Source organism: Balaenoptera acutorostrata, chromosome 11 (assembly GCF_949987535.1).
Source record: "Balaenoptera acutorostrata chromosome 11, mBalAcu1.1, whole genome shotgun sequence".
NCBI classification, from domain to species: Eukaryota; Metazoa; Chordata; class Mammalia; order Artiodactyla; family Balaenopteridae; genus Balaenoptera; species Balaenoptera acutorostrata.
The window spans coordinates 38480527-38501091 of NC_080074.1; the positions used below are offsets into that span (position 1 = coordinate 38480527).

The 20565-nt window shown below is 33.5% G+C and overlaps 1 protein-coding gene across 12 annotated transcripts in view; it reads left to right on the forward strand.

Annotated features, from left to right (window-relative positions):
- PPFIA2 (PTPRF interacting protein alpha 2) overlaps window positions 1–20565 on the forward strand; it is a 479171-nt gene that overhangs the window by 289195 nt on the left and 169411 nt on the right. For 10 of the 12 annotated variants that reach the window (XM_057557043.1, XM_057557042.1, XM_057557045.1 and 7 more), the window contains 2 exons: window positions 5208–5372; window positions 11393–11467. In XM_057557043.1, the coding sequence (XP_057413026.1) occupies window positions 5208–5372; window positions 11393–11467 (240 nt within the window). The remainder of the gene's footprint in view (window positions 1–5207; window positions 5373–11392; window positions 11468–20565) is intronic. The other 2 variants (XM_057557046.1, XM_057557052.1) reach the window with 1 other exon arrangement.

A 20565-nucleotide genomic window follows, 5' to 3' on the forward strand; every position in this document is an offset into this window, starting at 1 on the left:
GGTGGCCCTGGGACCTAAGAACAAGTACTCCAGCAAACTAGTTGGAAACTGCATTGCCTCTTAGGACCTAGACTCAAAAGTCACAAATTGTCACCATCACCATATAACACAGGTTGATCAAAACAGTCACAGGCCCAACCAGATTCAAGAGGAGAGAACATAGGCTATGTTTTGCCAGGCAACTACTTAATGACTGAGTTATACATGGTCATCAAGACAAATAAGACAACGCTTATCAGTGAAGCAGAGCAACCCATTGGAATTTGGTGGATAAGGTAAATCAGATTCATCTGAAACTTTCTAAATTTCCTTTTTCTAATTCTTGGTGGTACCTTTTTATTTTCATAGGAGTGCCAACATTTCCAAATGAGACACCTGGTAAGGCTCTGAATTCATCATACATTGTAATTCAGTGACCTCTCCTAGATCAGGCTCTTTATCTTTTTTCTATTATGCCTTGGGACCTCAATAAGAGGCTGTTATGAGCAGCTATAGCAACTATTGAGTTCTCTGAGCCTTGACCTAAAATTTAAAACCTTATGCTTCTCATTTTCTTTCTTTAAACTCCTCAGTGCAGCTCAAAGCATCCAGCTCACCTCACTGTCCTTATATTCTTCCTGCCCTTCAAAATGGTCTTTTGTATATATGACTCAGTCCATCAAAGCCTTACTTTCAGAGACACCCCATTTCAGGATAACTCAGATGGTCATTTCAGTAGCTATCCATGAACCATGGAAGACAATGCCCCTTTTTTGATGTTAATCTAATTATTACTTTGTCAAATCTGTCTGGGTCAGATATCCCATATTCCCATTTGTGTGAAGAGTTGTTACTTATAGCCATAGCTGTTAAAAACTACTGTTTTAATCAGGATTCATTTATTCATTCAACCAAAAATTTATGAGCATCTACTGTGCCAATCTTCTAGGCACTGAGAGATACAGTAATGGACAAAATAGGAAAAAAGTAAATAAAAATACTTCATTTCCTCATGGGCCTTACATTATTTTTTGGGAGACAGACTTAAACAAGATAAGTGTATAAAGTAAATAGTGAATTAGATATAGACAAATGCCAAGGGGGAAAAACAAACTGGAAAGGACATATTTCGTGCAGAGGGTGACTAGGTAAAGCCTTGTTGCAAGGTGAGATTTGACGAAAACCATGAAAGAGACAGTGTAATGAGATGGTCATGCATATGTCTGAAAGAGAATGTTTTAGGCAGAAAAAAACAGCAAGCACAAAGGTCCTGATGTAATAGCATGGATGTCTGATAATGTTAAAAAACAAAACAAAACAAAGCTACAAGGAAACCAAATCAGCTAGACTGGAGTGAGCAAGAAGAATAGGAGATGAGTTCAGAGAATTGAGATCCCTTTGGTACTTTTAAGGACTTTGGCTTTTACTTGAGCCAGATGAGAAGACCTTGAGGATTTGAGCAGAGGTATGAATGACCTGGCTTCCATTTTAACTTAAATAGTGTTTTGAGAATAACCTGATGGAAGGATGAAAGCAGGAGGACCAGTTAAGAAGCTACTATAATAATTTGTGGGAGATAATGGGTATTGGGCCCAGGTGGCAAGTGGATGTAGTGGCAAGTGGTTAGATTCTGGAAGTTGTAGGAACATGGAAAAGATTGATTTTTAAAGACTGAACTATAAATTTTAAGATGGGTAAGAAGAAAGTGAAGGCAAGAGTACGGTGAGAAGTAGTAATAAATTCCTACGATAAAGAGATGGAAGGTGCAAGTATTTTTAGAGTTTGAGCATTTAAATAACTGAACTAAACTAATGATTTGTGAGTTGTATAATAAAAACTGAAATTAGTTGCATTTATTGATAACAGTAGAGTCTATTGTGAAACCATAATTGTGAGTTACTGAAATAGGGGGGAAATTGAGACCATTGTAGTACACAAAGTCTAGAAATTTAGATGCCAATATGCTGGAGAAATCGTTTAAATGAGTTATAAAAATCACCAAGAATTACAACTGGGGTAACACTGGAAAAATGTCAATAACCTAGTTGCTAAGACATTCAAGGAACAATGACCAGGGTATGGCAGATGACTATTAAAATGAAAGGTAGCAGTCAGTATGACCTGATGTACTGTCATAGCATTCTTAGTTGCATATAACAGAATTCACTCTCTAGCTAGTTTAAGTAGACAATGATTTTTAACAGAAATTAAGAAATTCTTACCCAAAACAGTCTGTAGTCTAACCTTTCAGGAAAAAATTTTAGAACTTCACTGCAAAGCTGGTAAGCAGATTTTTTTCTCCTTTTCTGTGCAAAATCATGATTCCACCTCCCATTGAGCAAACTAGATACCTTCACCAACTTATTTATATGGTTTATAACTTAGTTATACCACTCATTTCTTACATGTGTGTAATTAACAGAACCTCTGTGGCACCGAACGCTGAGAATTGTAGTTTTTTGCACTCTATGTTGAGAAGGTGGGATTAACATTGTGGGAAATTTGCCAAATGTAAAGAGTGTGATTGAAAGATTTAGATAATCTCCAATAACAGATGTCCTTTATAGCTTCAATATAATACTCATATTGTGTTTCTTGCCTAGAGGGTACAGATTATATCTTATACAATTTTGTATCCTACCTACTCCCATGCAATATTAGAAGCTCAAATAGTTATTAAATTACTGTATAGATGAAGACATCTCTAATTTACACTTAGAGAAACCAGTTTTCTTGTATTATGTCTTGTTTCTTTGTAAGTATATCATCTACCTAAAACATACATACATACATATATATATATATATATATATATATATATATATATATATATATATATATATATATATACACCATGTTAATTAGCTTAAGCTTTTAGGAAATAATGCCGGTTAACCATGACTGCAGATTTAGCTTTGATATAGGTCAGAATGTACACTGGAAAATTTACCTAATTTATCATTTTTTTCTATTCATTCAATAAATATTTTTACATATGCATAGATGCCAGGAACTGAGCCAATACTCAAATACAGAGAAGATCAAGACAGACATGGTGCCTAGCTTCATGGAACTTATATTTCAATGAGGAAATAGAATGAAATTTAGTAAAACAATTTTTAAGAAATTACACACATTATATGAAGAAATGAAGCAAGAGAATGAAATGGAGAGTTATGAAGACTTGGAAGAGAGAGACCTACAAATGCTTTACCTAGAGTAGTGGGCAAATGCTTTATTGAGAGGGTGATATTTAAACTGAGACTTAAAGGTGAGAAAGAGCTGACCAACTAAGGAGCCAAAGGACAGTATTTCAGGCAGAGGGTACAGCACGTGTAAAGGCTTGGAAGACTGAGGAACTGAAAGTAGGCTCGCGTGGTTAGAGCAGAGTTTGCCAGAGAAAGACTAACAGCAGATAAAGTTGGAGAAATAGGCAAATCTCTATAACCTATGTGAAACAGCTTGGATTTAACCAATGCACACATGCATCTATAGAATTCAAGAGAGTAGAATACCATGAATATAATCAGAGATTGGTAAATAAAAGAAAAGCTCTTTGAAAATATTAACTGTATCATCTTCATATTGAAGAACTTTTAATATTATTTTGATGCTTACATATGACTCTGGCTGACTGATCTATATACCTTTAGGATCTCAGATATGTGTGGGGGGTTTTGTGTTAATAACAGGCAAAATTTTCTGACACATTGAACCGTAATTAGTGACAGTGAATATAGCAAAATTAACTTATTAAGAACTAAGAAATGTGATACTAATATGTGACACTGAAATTAAAAGTAGCATTGTTAAAAACAAAAATTTTCATTACAGTATAAGCTTTAGGAAAAATCTTGAAAGAAAATAGTTTTTCTTTACTTCTTTCCACCTCAGTATCTTATATCTGCTTTTTCCTTTATTGTTTCAGTAACTCCTGCTTATTTTGCCTAGACATCCTTTGTTAGCCTGTGCTTTTCACTAGCCTTCTGAAAATCTCTCCTCCTTACTAGTCATATATTATTCTTCACTAGTAAAAGTTTAATAACTGATAACAGTTTTTTATTTTCTTTTCATATATCTTTGCTCTTAGTTGCAGAACTGACTTATAAAATAAAATGAAGGTGAAACTCCAATTCACAGACCATTTAAAAGCACAATTTATCTGGGAAAAGTTAGAGCGTGGAGTCTGGAACCAGAATGAAACATTGTTCACTGGACTTTCCCCTAGTCTCTCTCATGGCACCAGACACTGACTGGTGAATGTAGGTTCCAGAGTCAACAGTTTAAAAATTATGTCCTTTAACCTCTTTTCTCAAAATGACTATTGCTGGTCTCAGTTACTATATTCCAGTTGGCTGCATATATTTTTCTATTACGTAATCTAAGAATTTAATTGTGAATAAAATCATTAGTGTCACCACTATAATTACTATAACAACATATGATTATCACTATAATCACATTTAAAGCAACATGATGATTATACTCATTTCCTTCAATTTAAAACATTTTTTTTTTAATTTTATTTATTTATTTATGGCTGTGTTGGGTCTTCGTTTCTGTGCGAGGACTTTCTCTAGTTGCGGCAAGCGGGGGCCACTCTTCATCGCGGTGCGCGGGCCTCTCACTATCACGGCCTCTCTTGTTGCGGAACACAGGCTCCAGACGCGCAGGCTCAGCAATTGTGGCTCACGGGCCTAGTCGCTCTGCGGCATGTGGGATCTTCCCAGACCAGGGCTCGAACCCGTGTCCCCTGCATTGGCAGGCAGATTCTCAACCACTGCGCCACCAGGGAAGCCCAATTTAAAACATTTAAATGATCAGATATAAGTGAAATTAATTTTGACTTTCAATTGTATTCTCTAACAAAATCATCATGCTTTGTTCAATGTTCTTCAGTCATTATCCTATTGGATCGTATTATGGTGTGTTCTAGCTCTCCTCAATTTAAATTGAAATTATTAAATCTTCTAAAAGAATGCATATAATTCACATTATATTTTAAATTCAGTAAATTGTTATGTGATAGAAATGCAATTTACTTTTAATATATTTTATGAACCCTGGTTTATGAACTCAGGTTTGTGCTTCATTGATGCTATCTGTAGTATGATCTGAGGTTATCATTAGATACTATATAAATCTGAAATCTACTAAAATGGAAATCATCTGTATGTATTAGTGACTTGTATCCATAAGATAATTACATTTTCTGTTAAACCCAATAGCTGTTACTGGAGCATTTGGAGTGCCTTGTGTCACGACATGAAAGGTCACTAAGAATGACGGTGGTGAAGCGACAAGCCCAGTCCCCCTCGGGAGTGTCCAGCGAAGTTGAGGTTCTCAAGGCACTGAAATCTTTATTTGAGCACCACAAGGCCTTGGATGAAAAGGTATAGTATTGTGAAAGGATTGTTATAATTTTATATGTCAACTATACTTCAATAAAGCTGAAATTAAAAAAAAAACTACTGGAAGAAAAGGTATAGTATTGACAAAAGATTTCAAGTTTAACTGTGCTTTTGTCATCAGCATCAAGTTCATTGTCTTCATCCATGACTCTTACTGACTGCTGAAGTCAGTCAGTTCAGAGGAACACGTTTGAACTACAGGAAAAATCACTAAAAAAAAAAAAAAAACGCACCCTGACTATTGCATGTATATTGGTAATATTCATAACCATTTTCTTTTTTTTAATACGTCTGAATCTATGGTTTATCAAGACTTCTATTATGGTACTTTAGAGTCCTAGTCCAGATGGCCATTTGAAATTTAATATTGTCATGTAACCTTTCTGTTTCTCCCTCTCTCTCTCTCATTCTCTCCCCACCCCACAGTCTCTATCCTCCCTGCCCCCTCTGAAGTGCGTGGCTATAGCTGCCAACATAGGAGACTATTAGCTGACAATAAAACATATCTTGAAGTGTAAATTGGAAATACTTTAACCTTTAGAGATTCATCTTAGAAGCATACAATTTTATTTTGGGGGTTTCTAATATCTTAGTTCTGAACACACATTTTTAAGAGTTTCTGCGGGTAACAGCATAAGGTATTAGTAGAAATATCTGCTTTAGGTCTTTTTTAAAGTAACTGTAAGTTTCTCTTAGCTGTTACTCAAATAAGCTCTATGGACATTAATAAGCCAATATGATGATAATATTCTTTGGATATTAGTAAGGCTTATGACATCACTTCAATTCTGTAAAATTTCAAAGAATGAATTTTTTAAAATTAATAAGGCTTTAGGATTTTGTACAGTGGGAATTGGGGCACTTCATTGTAAAGTATCTAACAAGTTCTGAGCATTAAAATCCAAACTAGGGATTATTACTCAGTTATATATAGATTTTGAGCATACAGACACTTTTGCTCTATTTAATATTTATATACATATATATTTTTATCATCAGTCTTTCAGATGTTCTTAGAGCAGGGGATTTATGTGGAGTGTGTGCATAGCATATCTATAATTCTGTCTTCTAGATTATTAAGAAGAAATTGTATCTCATTTTTAATTTTAGTATGAGAGGCAACTAGTTTATGAATAATTTTGAGTAAAACAGAAATGGATATTATATAAAAATCCCTGATGAATATAATATCAACTAATATCAAATATCGAATAATAATTTAATATATGTAATGTTTACTTTCATATTATATTTCATTTCTTATTACAAAACTGCATTATTAAGAATTTGCAAGACTTTACATTTATAGAATATCTATTATGTGTCAGACTCCTTGGCATATATTTAGCACACAAAGATAAGTAAGACATTTTCTTTACAAATGAGGAGTTCATAGTGCTGGAGTTCACATGTCAATAAGAGGGAGTGGTAAGAAGAGATATATATGATGTGATATGGAGTCACAGGAAAAGTTGTGACTAATTTTTCCTGAGGAAGTGATGAGAAAGTCAAGAATGTCTTCACAGAGGGGGTGACATTTGGTCTGGGTATTAGAATGTGTAAGGATTTTTTAAGCAGAGAAGTAAACATACTCTAATCAATATGATCAATATGTGAACTAACCCAGAGCTTTGAAAAGAGCATGGCCTGTTCCGAGAAAATTTAACAGTTTTGAATGACTTGAATGAGGGACTTGAGAATGAGTGATTTGAGATGTTCCCTAGATGTGCTCACTTAGGTGAGGGATGCTTTTATGAAAAAATGAATAGAAGGCAATAAACAGCATTTAGGAGAAATAATCTAATGGATGTGAGTACATTTAAGAAGAAAATGGCTGCAGTACAATTTAGGATCTAAAAGTAATTTAGTATATAGATGTTCAGTGAACTTAGCATAACTAAATGACGTATTTCATACTGTGGCCCTAGGAATTGTAATAGGGTTTAGTAACTCACCAAACGTGCCCTGGACATTGGTGAGTTCAGGGCAACAGAACTGATTATCAACTAAGTAATACCTAACAGCCTGAAGGAAAAATATTATGAGCTTGGGCTTTGGAGTTAGACAGACCTGGACAAGTACCTTAATTTCTCTTAGTCTGTTTTCTCTTCTCTTGAATGAAGAGAATAATAATACCTACCTAATAGCGTTGTCTGACATGCAAAGCACCTAGCCAGTACTTAGCATATGGCAAATGCTCAGTAAATGTTAATGAATGTTATTGTTAATGATAAATTTCAGCATTTGACAAAAATTTCAAACTAAGTGAAGATATTGGTATCACTGTTGATTCACATGCTTATTTAAATTAGCATTTCATTTAGTTATTAAGGGGTTAATATGTGCCTAAGCACCTTCATAAACAATTCCCCTAAGAATAGCTCACAGCTTCTTGTGTAGATCAGGAGAGGTAAGGAGACAGACATATGAACAAGTAATTACAATATTCTATTTTAAGTGCTATGGATATTATGTTAAAACATATATGGAACATCAGAAGAGGATGCAATTAATCATATCGAGGACAAGAAACTACCAACTTTACCACAGAAGGTTTAGAACACAGGAAGAGATAAATAAAATACAAAAGATTGAGCATAGCTGTGTACAGTTACAATGACTGGCAGTCTTCATTATTGATGTCCTTATTTACATATCCACTGAGTTGTAGGGTAGAATTTACACAATTATCTAAGACCAGCAGTGATTTTGACATAAGTCTCCAACATGTTTACCAATTCTGTGGGCTGGAGGAAATGAGAAGTATACATGTGTTTTTCAATCACTCAGATATCACTGAGTATTTTTTTAAAAGATATACTGGGTATGCATGGGAAATGTAACCAAAACACATGTTACATACACTCCACATCCTGTGATCTAATATCACAGTGCCAAAACTGGATTTGAATGTCTGGTCTAAGATTCCCTCACGATGCTTTCTGTTGCAGGATTGATAATTCCAAAATAAACCCCTGCCATACCTTAATTTAAATTTGAAATGTATGCTCTTCCACCCAAGTCCCTCTTTATCCTGCAGCATACTCGTCATTCTTAGGGACTTATTTTAATCCTCAGGGATAACATTTCTCTTGAAACATCTTTTATTGGGGAAAATTTTTTTCTCTTTAATTATTGTTTCATACCACTATGAAGAAAATAAATGTAACAGATGAAATTAGAAATCAAAAATTCTAGATGTACATAAATATATTTGGGAGGTTATACTATAGCTCTATAAATAAGCAATCACTGTATCTTAAAGACTATGTGGACAATAGATTAACTGAATGTAATTAAATAGCAAAAAAACTAGAAAAAGTAAAGTATATAGCCAAGACCATGAACTGTGTACTTATATTTAGGAAAAAATTAAAACTATAGTTTTTTCACGTCTAGATAACTTCAAAAGAACACCAAATTCAACAAGAAAAATAAGGATATTATGGCATTCTGCTGGTGCTGTGCTCAGAGAAGTGCAAAAAGCTACAAGCCTTGTCAGAAATACTATTTTTTCTTACCAGTGGAGTTCCAGTTATGTAGACAAGATAAAATGTTAGATTTCTTTATACTCTAGAAAGTTTACTCCTTTGGATCCTCCCATTGTTTTTCCTTTACCAAGTTTAGCAGAGATTAGTGCAAGATGAAGCAAATATGTTTCATTCATTTGAGTCTTACCCAAGAAATAAATACAAAGAGAATACTTCATTCTCATATAAATGTGAATAAAGCATTCATGTCATAAATATATTAATATTTGTAACATCAGTTTTTACATTTATAACATGAATTCAAAATATATTCAGCAATTGTTTTATTTTCTTGTGAAGAGAGTTTTAGGTTCATTACTTTGTGTATAATATAATTTCAAGTTGCAAATGCTGTTATAAATTTATTGAGGGGTGATTTTTCATATTGTTTGAAAAGCTTGATAATTTTTACTGCTCGAAGGCTCAATATAATAAGAATATACATGCTTAACTTGTGGTAAATTTGAAACAGTTCGGAACAGTTTCTGTGATTTTCAGTTTAACAAAGAAAGGAAGACATTTAACCTGCAGTATAGCCTGGTTTCAACTGCTCCTTATGTGGCTTGCATGACTCTTTTAGGAACATCCCAATGCATCAGTATGTCTTTAAATATAGTGCCTTAACCTCTTTACTGCAGTCTAAATGTGATCTGATTATGTTGCATACGTTGAGATTAATTTATATTTAGACTGTTTCATATTGCTGTTCTCATCAACTAGGATTCTTAGATTTTTATCAGAATACCTATATTTTATAGCTGCTATTTTAGGAAGTGGACATAAACTTTACAATCATCCCTATTAAATAACAAGGACACCTACTAAGATATTTGTTGATATCTGCATTCCACATATCAGCAATCCTCCTCATTTTCATGCCTTTGGGATGTTTACTTTGTTTGCATCCAAGCACTCATGAAAAAAGTATTCCCCAAGTCAAATCATTAAAGATTTCCTTCTAAGAAGCTCTTGTTCATTTATGAATCAGCATTAGTTTTATGCATTTTTATGAACAATTGGATATTTGTCTAACAGCACTGGTACCTGGCAGCCCATCTGGCGTACTTAAATATCATGAAGGATCTTCTGTGATTATCTTTAATATCAAATGTCCATTTATGTATGTATTACTAATTTTCAGAGAATTTGAACATAACTAAGTATAATTAATATTAAAATTCCAGTCAGACATTAATTCTTTCTTATTCAAGATGTATTTCAGGAGTTAAGTGCACCCAGTCACCTGAATATATTTCAGTTATCATTATACATTACTAAAATAATTGAGATTTTAAAATTTTCTAATTAGATTCTAGATTCATAGGATATCACTTGTTTTTTGTTTGTTTGCTAACTAGAAAATAATTTTGTAACTTCAACTTTAAAATTACTATGTATCTAGGTTTTTGGATATTTTGTGTATTTAACTTATATTCCCAGTTAAATCTTACTAAAAAAAGAAAAAGACCATTAATTAAAATATACCATTAATAAATTACTAAAATGAATGTTCATTTAAATAATTTATTTCTATAATTAAAATGCACACTGTTATATTCCCATGGAAAATCAATGTTAATTCATAAATAATCTAAAACTCACCATGAATTCCATATTGAATTGAAGCTATAAATTTTGTTGATTTTTTTTAAGGAAAATTAAACTGCTGTAGTCATTTATTTTAGTTTAGCCAAATTTCTTTCTCTGAACTTTTCTACTTTTGACAAATTTAATATGGAGCATATCTATAGATCTGAACATATAATAACTAAAACAATTTTAGAAGTTCTAAGAAAGCAAGGCTCAAAGAAACACTTCTCTGAGTTTCATTTGTGTATGAAACATTTGGAAATCATTACTTTCAAACTAAATGTGCAGTCTTTGGTTCTATAAAATATAATGGTTTAACCTTTGGTATCTGAAAAGTATTTAGGAATTCCGGAGTAGATATATACTTTCCAATCCCTCAATAACAATTTAGACCTCTAACTAATACAAAATTAATTTCATGAGCAATGGACAACATTTTTCAGGTTCTAAGAATCCTTTGCTTTTAGACACATTATTTTGTACTAAATGTCAAAGGAAAACATAGTTATTATTTTAAAGAAGTAGAAAGTTTTTTGCCTATATCTTATGCTTAATCAGTGACTGTTTTTCAGATGAATTCATAATAAACTTTTGAACTTTGCCTCCGCTTACTATGAATCAGAATGCAGAACAAGAGGGGTTGATCTTCAACCCCATTGTAAACTCTGTCACGAAACACTAGAAGGACTTGCTTACAAGAAAATCCCTTAATACAGTCATACTATGAGGTGACAATGTAGTCGTAGTGTTCCTGAGCACTTAAGGCTATATATACCTTAATACTTTTTCAAATGTAACTGTCTCTGATAATGTTAATGGATTCAGCACAGTTTAATACGTATGGGATGTACATTACTGCACATATTTTGGTTTTTCTTCTAGGTAAGGGAGCGACTGAGGGTTTCTTTAGAAAGAGTCTCTGCACTGGAAGAAGAACTAGCTGCTGCTAATCAGGAGGTAACATACCAAACTTTCTCCTCTTTTGAGGTGCAATATCGCTAACCTTATACCCCTTGTGTTTCACGTCACTTTTATTAAAACTGTCACAAAAAATAAATTATATTTGGTATATGCCACTGAACAAGGACTGTTAAAACTGGTTGCCAGAGTCATGCTTTCTGATTTCTGGTGATTCAGATCTGTCACTAAGAGATGAAAGGAGAATTATCATGAGCTAGTGATATGAGAGCTAGTGAGGTGGGGATTTAGAAGGACTGCAGTCAGAATGCCGGGCCTTTTGAGAAGTAAAACACAGCTCCAAAACTGGAAAACATGTCAAATATCTGTTAAATTTAGAAAATGTTACAAATGAAGCATTGTGCCCATGTTTAGTGGCATCATTGGATCCACTCTTTTGCTCTCGTTCATGACTCTAAGGAAGTATTTTATAATCATCCATGGGATTTAAAGAGTTGTTTTTTCCTTAGAAGATTTTACTTCTTTGGTTATTTGTCTACAAATGAACTTGGGTTATTAGATAAGATATAGATAGGTGAATAGGTGATAGATAAATAGATTTCAAATTAAATGTATATAGGGCACTAAAATAGCCCCATCTCACTCTGTCTCTCTGCCTCTGTCTCTCTCTCCCTCTCTCAGATAATTTACAAGGCTACCTTTTTTCAGAAGTTTATTCCAGGAATGCAAATGGGGGTATTATGATTACTAAAACTCTTTAGTAGTAACTTTCTATGTTTAAAGAATTAAGGAAATGGGAGGCCAGTGTCATTAATTATAAGTCTTACCAAGAGATTCTTAACGAAGTAATATTTACATTTACATTTCACACATAAACAAATACACATTTTCAACCATGCTAAAAATCTTGTCTGTTACAAACTCCCTAGTTTTTTAAAATAAGCTAGGCCAATTAAATGAGCTTCTATAGGCTTTTGTTTGTCCTAGGTTCAACAATTTAAACTTCAGAAATGAATTTCCCATTCTCACAGATGGTTTTGGAGTTATCACCCTTTAACACTTTTCTTTATATAATCTTTCCCATGGAGACTTCATCCATTTCTCATCCATCCAAGGCTTCAATGATGACTCTGGTGAAAAAGAAACCAAATATATAGCTCCAAAGTCCATGCTCTTTTCTGAGCTCCGCAAAAGATTGTAAACATTGGTTTGGCATCTCCACAGGACTTTGCTTTGCTACTGTTTGTATAAATTGTTCTCTGACACACATGTTCAGCAGGGGTTAATCAAGGATTAAAAACCAGCTTAGGGTTTGATAATGAAGACATGCACTAAAGGGTCTGTAACCACTCATAGAGACAGATTTTTCTAGTTTACACAAAGGCGCCATATGTGCTGGTGGGCCTGGATCTCCACTTAGTTTTTCCTTGTGTCCCCTTAGATTCTCTATGGTACATTAATGCAGTGAAATAATCAGTCTTCTTAAAAAGAATATGAGATACTATATGTTCTGTTCTGAAAAGATCCAAAATGTTCTACTATACAAAAAAGGAAGAAGTTGCAGAGAATGCTCCCAATTTTGCACAATTACAAGTAATAATAACACATTATTATAGGACTAGGAAAATTAAATTTTGGATATAAATACCAAACTGTTATTATTAGTTGTCTTTGGTGTTTGCAAATATGTACTATATATTTCTGTAGTGTTTGATTTTTTTAATAAATTTTCATTATGCTTATAAAGAAATGAAATAATAAAGATATTTTAGAGTCAGATGCCATTTTCCATATTAGATTATTCTATTGGTAAATTAATAATAACGATAGCTAATATTTACTGAGTGCTTTAAATCTCTAGGCTTTAGTCTAAGTGCACATATATCAGCAAAATGATACTGGAAGTTAGGTACTACTATTGTTTTACAAGTGAGCCCAGAGAGGTTATTTCTCTTAATGTACCACTGTTCTCTCCTACTTGAAAATGTGGTTATCTTTGAATTTATCTTAGCTCTATGTATTTAGGTGATTCCAATCCATACATTTAACTGTCCACAGTCTACCCTACATCCATTTACTTGCAGCTTTTTCTATATACATTAAAACTACCATAGTTCAGATCTTCATTATTCTCAACTGGGATATTACAGTATGTTTTCTGCTATATAATTCTTCAGGGTTAAAACAGCTAAGCAAAGCTCCAGTCATATTGATTATTTTTCATAATATTTTCTGACGTAATATAATGTAACATATGCCATATTAATATACTACTAACATAATAATATAATTTACATATTTATATATGTTAATAATATAATGGTATCTACTACTAGACCTGTAATATACTATTGAGCACTCCTTCAGTGGTCCTAACCTAAAAATCACCCTTAACTCCTATTACCCCTACTGCTCTGAGTCATTCTAAGTTCTTGTTAAGTTATAGTATTCACTGTTTTTGAAAGCAGCCAACATTTTTCCTGACTCTAAATCTCACTTATGCTAATGTCTCTCTTGGAATGTCTCCACAACCCCAATCCACCCACTGACATCATACTTTCCCATTTAAACTCAAGTTCAGACATCACCTTTATAAAGAAATCTTTTATGATTTCTTGCCAACAGTCATTGCTTCTTAGTTTAAATTGCTTAATCTCATTGCTTCAGCATTTATTATGACTGTTCAACAAGTATTAGAGTTAATTATATACCTGTCTAAGCCTAGGTTGCTAGTTCCCTGAGAAAGAGGGCTATGTCTTGCTCATTTGTGCTTATTTCACTCAGTACAGTGATATAAACCTTGTGATCAATATATATTTGTCAGATTGCATTGTATAGAGTTCATTCTACCTGGTGTTTTCACATTATTCCTTGGCTATCCCCTTAATAGATAGTTTGAACAACCTTAGGGATGCTCAATAAACAGCAATACATTGATCATATTATTAAATTAAGTTGTTTGTTCTTTCAAAATATAATTATCGAGCAACTACTATGTGCAGAAAATCCTGTGAGTCACTGACAGGAAGAAATAGAAAAAATAAAATAATTAATAAAGCATTATGCAAATGTTTATATAATTTGCACTCCAGTGATGGAGACAAACATATATAAGTAGGATGTAATTTAGTACAGAACTAAATTAATATAAAATAGAGACCCAAACAAAGTGCAAAAGAGCAGAGAGAAGGGTATTCATTCTAAACCAAAGTATCGGAGAAGGCTTCACCCTTGAAGGAAAACAATGACTTGGCTTCAAAACTGTGGAGAAACATTTCAAGCTGAGCAAACAGTATGATGAAGGAAACCTAAAATTGCCTGTTTTAGGAATAATGGATTATATTGTATTGGTAAGAATTAGGGTATGAAAAGATGTAGAAGAGGAGTGTAGAGAGTTGATAGGATGCAGATCCTAGAGAACCCTGAATGCCATGCTCAGAGTCTGGAATTTATACTTTATGAAATGAGAAAGCTCTGAAGGTGTAGTTTTGTTTTTGTTTTGTAGTGTTTTGTTTTTTGGTTTTGGTTTTGGTTTTGGTAAAGTGAAATCCACTGAAAGTATGTTCTTTTTTTTTCTTTTTGTAAACTGTGGGGTTGGTTGGAGTAGAGCTGGAAAGTTGACAATCGGATATGGCTAGCTGACATAGTCATCTGATATGTGCTTTTGATAATGATACATCAATTCAACAGACATTTATTGAGCATTTTCTGTTTGCCAGTCATTGCATTAAGTACTGGGTATAAATATATTGATAAACTAAGATATTAATAAAGCAACAATTCTCTCAAGTCTGTTATGGAAGATAAACATGGTAAAAAGTAACTATAATAAGGAGTTATTATTTAAGGGATCCAGAATTTTAGTTTGGGAAGATGTGAAAATTTCTGAAGTTGAATGGCAGTGATGCTTGCATAACAATGTGAATGTACTTATTGCCACTTAGCTGTACACTTAAAATGGTTAAAATGGTAAATTTTATATTATATACCTTTTATCACAATAAAAAGTCATTACAATACAATAAGACTAAAGTGAAAATGAAAGTACAAGCTTTAGTAGTATTACAAAGGAGAGTACTTAATTGTATGGGCATGAATGAGGAAAAGCAGATAGTGTTACAAAAATCTTCCTAGAAAATTCCTACAATTTGCAACAACATGGATGAGGATGAACTTTGAGGGCATTAGGCTAAGTGAAAGAAGTTAGACAAAGAAAGACAAATACTGTATGATCTTATTTATATACAGATTCTAAAAATGTCAAACACAAAGAAACAGAGTAGATTGTTTGCCAGAGTCTGGGGTGTGGGGGAAATGGGGAGATGTTTGTCAAATAATATAAACTTTCTGTTATAAAATGAATAAAATTAGGGGCTTCCCTGGTGGCGCAGTGGTTGAGAATCTGCCTGCCAATGCAGGGGACACGGGTTCGAGCCCTGGTCTGGGAAGATCCCACATGCCGCGGAGCAACTAGGCCCATGAGCCACAACTACTGAGCCTGCGCGTCTGGAGCCTGTGCTCCACAACAAGAGAGGCCGCGATAGTGAGAGGCCCGCGCACCGCGATGAAGAGTGGCCCCCACTTGCCGCAACTAGAGAAAGCCCTCGCGCAGAAACGAAGACCCAACACAGCCATAAATAAATAAATAAATAAAATTAAAAAATAAATAAATAAATAAATAAATAAAATGAATAAAATTAGGGGATCTAATGCACAGTATGGGCACTATAGTTAACAACACTGTATAGTATACTTGAAATTTACTAAGACAGTAGGTCATAAATGTTCTCACCACACACACACACACACACACACGCACACACACAAATAGTAACCATGGGGATGAATTGGGAGATTGAGATTGACATATATACACTAATATGTATAAAATAGATAACTAATAAGAACCTGCTGTATAAAAAAATTAAATTAAATTTAAAAAAAGACAAATAGTAACTATGTGAGGTAATAGGTATGTTAGTTAACCTTATAGTGGTAATCATTTCATAATATATACATATATCAAATATTCACATTGTATACCTTAAACTTACACATGTTATTTGTCAATTATATCTCAATAAAGCTGGAAAAAAATTTTTAAGTCTTCCTAGAGGAAAAAGTTTACCTAGAATTTGAAGGGTGACTACAAAGAGCTTGTCAGATGGAGTTGGAGGAAGAAAAGGGAAGCAGGCAGTAGTAGAGAAAGGCAAAGAAAGAGTTAGGGATGCCTAGAGCCTGGGCTTCGTCCTGTAGACAATGATGAGTCAGCAAAGGGTTTTTAAAAGGGAAGAAATATAACGAGATTTTTAAGTTTGCAGACCAGTGTATAAAAATTAAAGATGAAAAAATATATATCCTAATCAAGGTACTGTGTTTATAGTTCAGATTTGTAAAAATCACTACTGTTTCTTGAAAGAAAGGTCTAGTGTTGCAAAATACAGAACTTGAACAAAGAACTTGAACTTGAACAATCTGGCATTTCTTACGTTCTTTTAGTAACGGGAAATATAGATATAAATGAAATAATCAAAACAATATTGTAAATAAATATATATACATAATGAAAATTTGCTGTCATTTTATGCCTCTTTGAATAGCCCCGCAAGGGCAGATTGTATTGTTAACACTGAATACATTTTCCAGGCCATTGTCCTAAAAAAGTGAGTCCAGATTATTCAGACAGAGAAAATACAATCAAGCCTTTATTTCTTGCAGAATATTTTTGTTACTGCTTAAAATTAGAAAACTACAAAAAATGTACAATAAAAGGAAATGCAGAGGAATAAATAGATTACATTCTAACAATGTGTTCTCCTTTAGCAGAAGCCCATATGCTTTTTTAATTATTTAATTAAACCAGACAAAATGGATTATTCAGAAGCTACAGTAAATATTCAATTGACAGACTAATTTTCAGTGAATACACAGCTGTACTTATTTTAAAAGCTTTTCTACATGATTGTATTATATATAAAAAGAACTGGCACATTTAGTTGTAGACTGAAGTATATTTTTATGTTGCTTTCATTCTTTGTCTTTTTTTTATTCCAACCACTGAATTTACCAACTTTCAATTTGAATTTTCTTAAGGAAATTAGAATTTCATGTTACCTCATCTACAATCAGCCTTATTCCTGAAGCCTAATTTCCTAAGGAAAAATTAAAGAACTTTGTGAGCAAACCAGGTATCATTCATATTCAGAAGAATATTGGATCAAGATGGTGAGGGGAGCTAGAGGAAGCAGATTCACATTTTGGGGGTTTATAAGACCACAGAATACGGCCATTGTTTTAAATACATTATGCATTTAATCATCACAACAGTCTTTTGAGTTGAGTTAAGAACCAGTACTCTGTTGAATCCATGGAAATGAATGGAAATATGGAAAAGGTAAATAGATACAGGCAAAGGTGGAACCTACCCCCAAAAGCAAATAAAAGGCAGGGAAGGAGCAACGAGAGACGTTATGTGAGACTCAAGTGAGTCAAGAGTCCTTGAAGCAAAGAAATGATAGAAAGAGGGAGAGAGAGAGAGAGTGAGGGAGAGAGAGAGTTTTAAGTGTAGGGATTGGATGTGGTCAACAGTATTAAATGTCTCATGAAGGCATGTAGGAGTATGTCTAATATGAGGTGATTAGATTTACAATTAGGTCACTGAAAATGTTTGCAAAGACAGTTTTAGTAAACTATAATGGAAGGAGAATGCTGTGATGGAAAGAATTTGAGTCAATGAGAAGTCTAAAAATGGGAGACAGTGAGGAATACTCATTTGAGAAGTTTGGCAATGAAGGAGAGAGGAGGCTAAAAGCTAAATAATTAGGCAATATTGAGAGACGGCCTGTTGAAAATGCTTACAGCCAATGCAAAGGAAGAAGAGACAAAGGAGAAGGGATTATTGATGGACAACACCGAAGAGGATAAGCGTGGTTTGGAGATCAATGGCAAGTAGTGGAACTCCTTCCTCTGAGAAATGCAGGAAGGAGAACAGAATGTGTAGTAGCGAGATGAATGAAGATTTTGATTTGGAGAGGAAAAAAGACATAGCAATTTTATCAGAGAGTCTTCCCAAGGAAATGGGTTATCTGCTAAGGGAAGTGGAAACAGAGTTACTTTAATGAGTTTAAGGAGACTGAGAATACGATAATGTAGAATATGGCAAAGAGTCAATAAGACTAAGCAAGGACATTTTAGGGTGGGATGGTAGACCCAGAGGAAGTTCTCATTACATTACCCTGGCAAATTAAATAAAGCCAGTTTCCACAGAACTTATGAACTGAAGCAACATGGATTCACCATAGTATTTCCTTATCTAATCTATGAAGTTCTGTTATTCATCATAATTTGAAAGGAAGAGATACAAATATGAAACTAACGTTGTCTCAAATGACTTTGGTCCCTAAACTTGACAGTGGTAAAAATCAGGAAGCTTCTGAAATCCATGAGCAACTCTATATTTAAATAGTTAGAAAGATATTTGATAAAGATGATCCAGAAAAACATGTGGAAAGTGGAAAAGTTGTTGAGCACTAATTATTAGAAAAGTTTGCCTTGGGGGAGCTGATAGCAATACTCATCTAAATTTATAGGATCACTTATTTGCAGAACTAGTGAAATGACCAAGTAATTTTTTTTCTTCAAATTAAAACTGCCATATCTGTCAGTGGAAAATTCCAGATGTAGAAAAAGACACCACTGAAAAAATTCTGAAGTTAAATTATTTCAGAACCCTAAAATTGATAATTATTTATCTTGATAGACCCTTTGCCAGTTACTCATTTTTTGGTTCTTTTAATTCTTTTTCTTTCCTGTTCTATGAGATAAAAGCAGAGTTAATACTTTATGTCTCTCACTGCCTTTAAAAAATGATTAATCTTACAACGGCTTTCTAATTTCCTGCATGTTTACGTATACCACACATCCTAATTCAGCTGATTAATTTAGTTTCATCATTAGTAACTGTATGAAATGGTTTTCATTATTAGTAAATTCCATGACCAACTGTGAATTAACATTCTAACAGAAAGTCAAATATAAGTTTTGTGCTTTATTAACATTGAAGCAAGTCACCATGGCTCAATTTAACAGAAAATAGTATTTTTTTAAATGACAACAGTGTTTGCATAAGGTAAGGGCATCCTTGCAGCTCCAAACTTACATCCCTTGAAGACAATGAAAAATTCTCTGACATGATGTTTTTAGATTGCCTGCAAAATATTACGAGTCTCCAATAAAGCCACTTATTGGGAACCTACTCTTCCTGTTGGAGTTGTATCATTTTGGGTTAGAAAATTATATAGTTCTTAATTGATTTTGTTTAATGGAAGAGTTTAATCATAGTTGAATAATGTCCTTTTTTGCTTTATATTGATAAACTCGAAGTTTCAACATTGTCAAACCCATAGTTATTTGCAAAGACCTAAGGTTCCTTATTATACCTCTAGATGTTTCTTTACGATGATACTGCATTATAAAGACAAGTGTAGATACTGTAAATTACCCAAATTATTATCATCAATAGAAAAATGTCTTCTTTGCTGTTGATAATTGTACTGTTCCAGTACAAAGAATCTTTCACAAATTGAAAGAAATCAAGACATCTTACGACAATGTATGTTAAAACCCAACAGTGAAAAGAGAGCTAAAGAAATTGCTGTTTGCTACTTCCACTGTTTTTACTATTTCCAAGACCTCTACGCAGCAATTGTTTAAAATATAGTTTAAAATTGTCTCCTGTTGTTTATGAGACTTTTGAAGTCTGTTTGTAAGTCTTTTCAAACTCTCCTGTTTTGGTTAGAATCTTTTCTTTGACGAAAGTATAAGGTTTGTTTTTCTTGTGATGGCAGACTTGGTCGTTTTATCTTTGCACATGGAGATCATGAACTGTTTTTTTCTCTTTCTATTAATAGCAAGATCATGCTTGATATTAATACTTTGATCATAAGCATCACAATTGATTATTTTACACATGTGTTTATTAGAGTATTCTTATTAATTTTTTTTTTTTTTTTTTTTTTTATTTATTTTTGGCTGTGTTGGGTCCTCGGTTCGTGCGAGGGCTTTCTCCAGTTGCGGCAAGCGGGGGCCACTCTTCATCGCGGTGCGGGGACCGCTCTTCATCACGGTGCGCGGGCCTT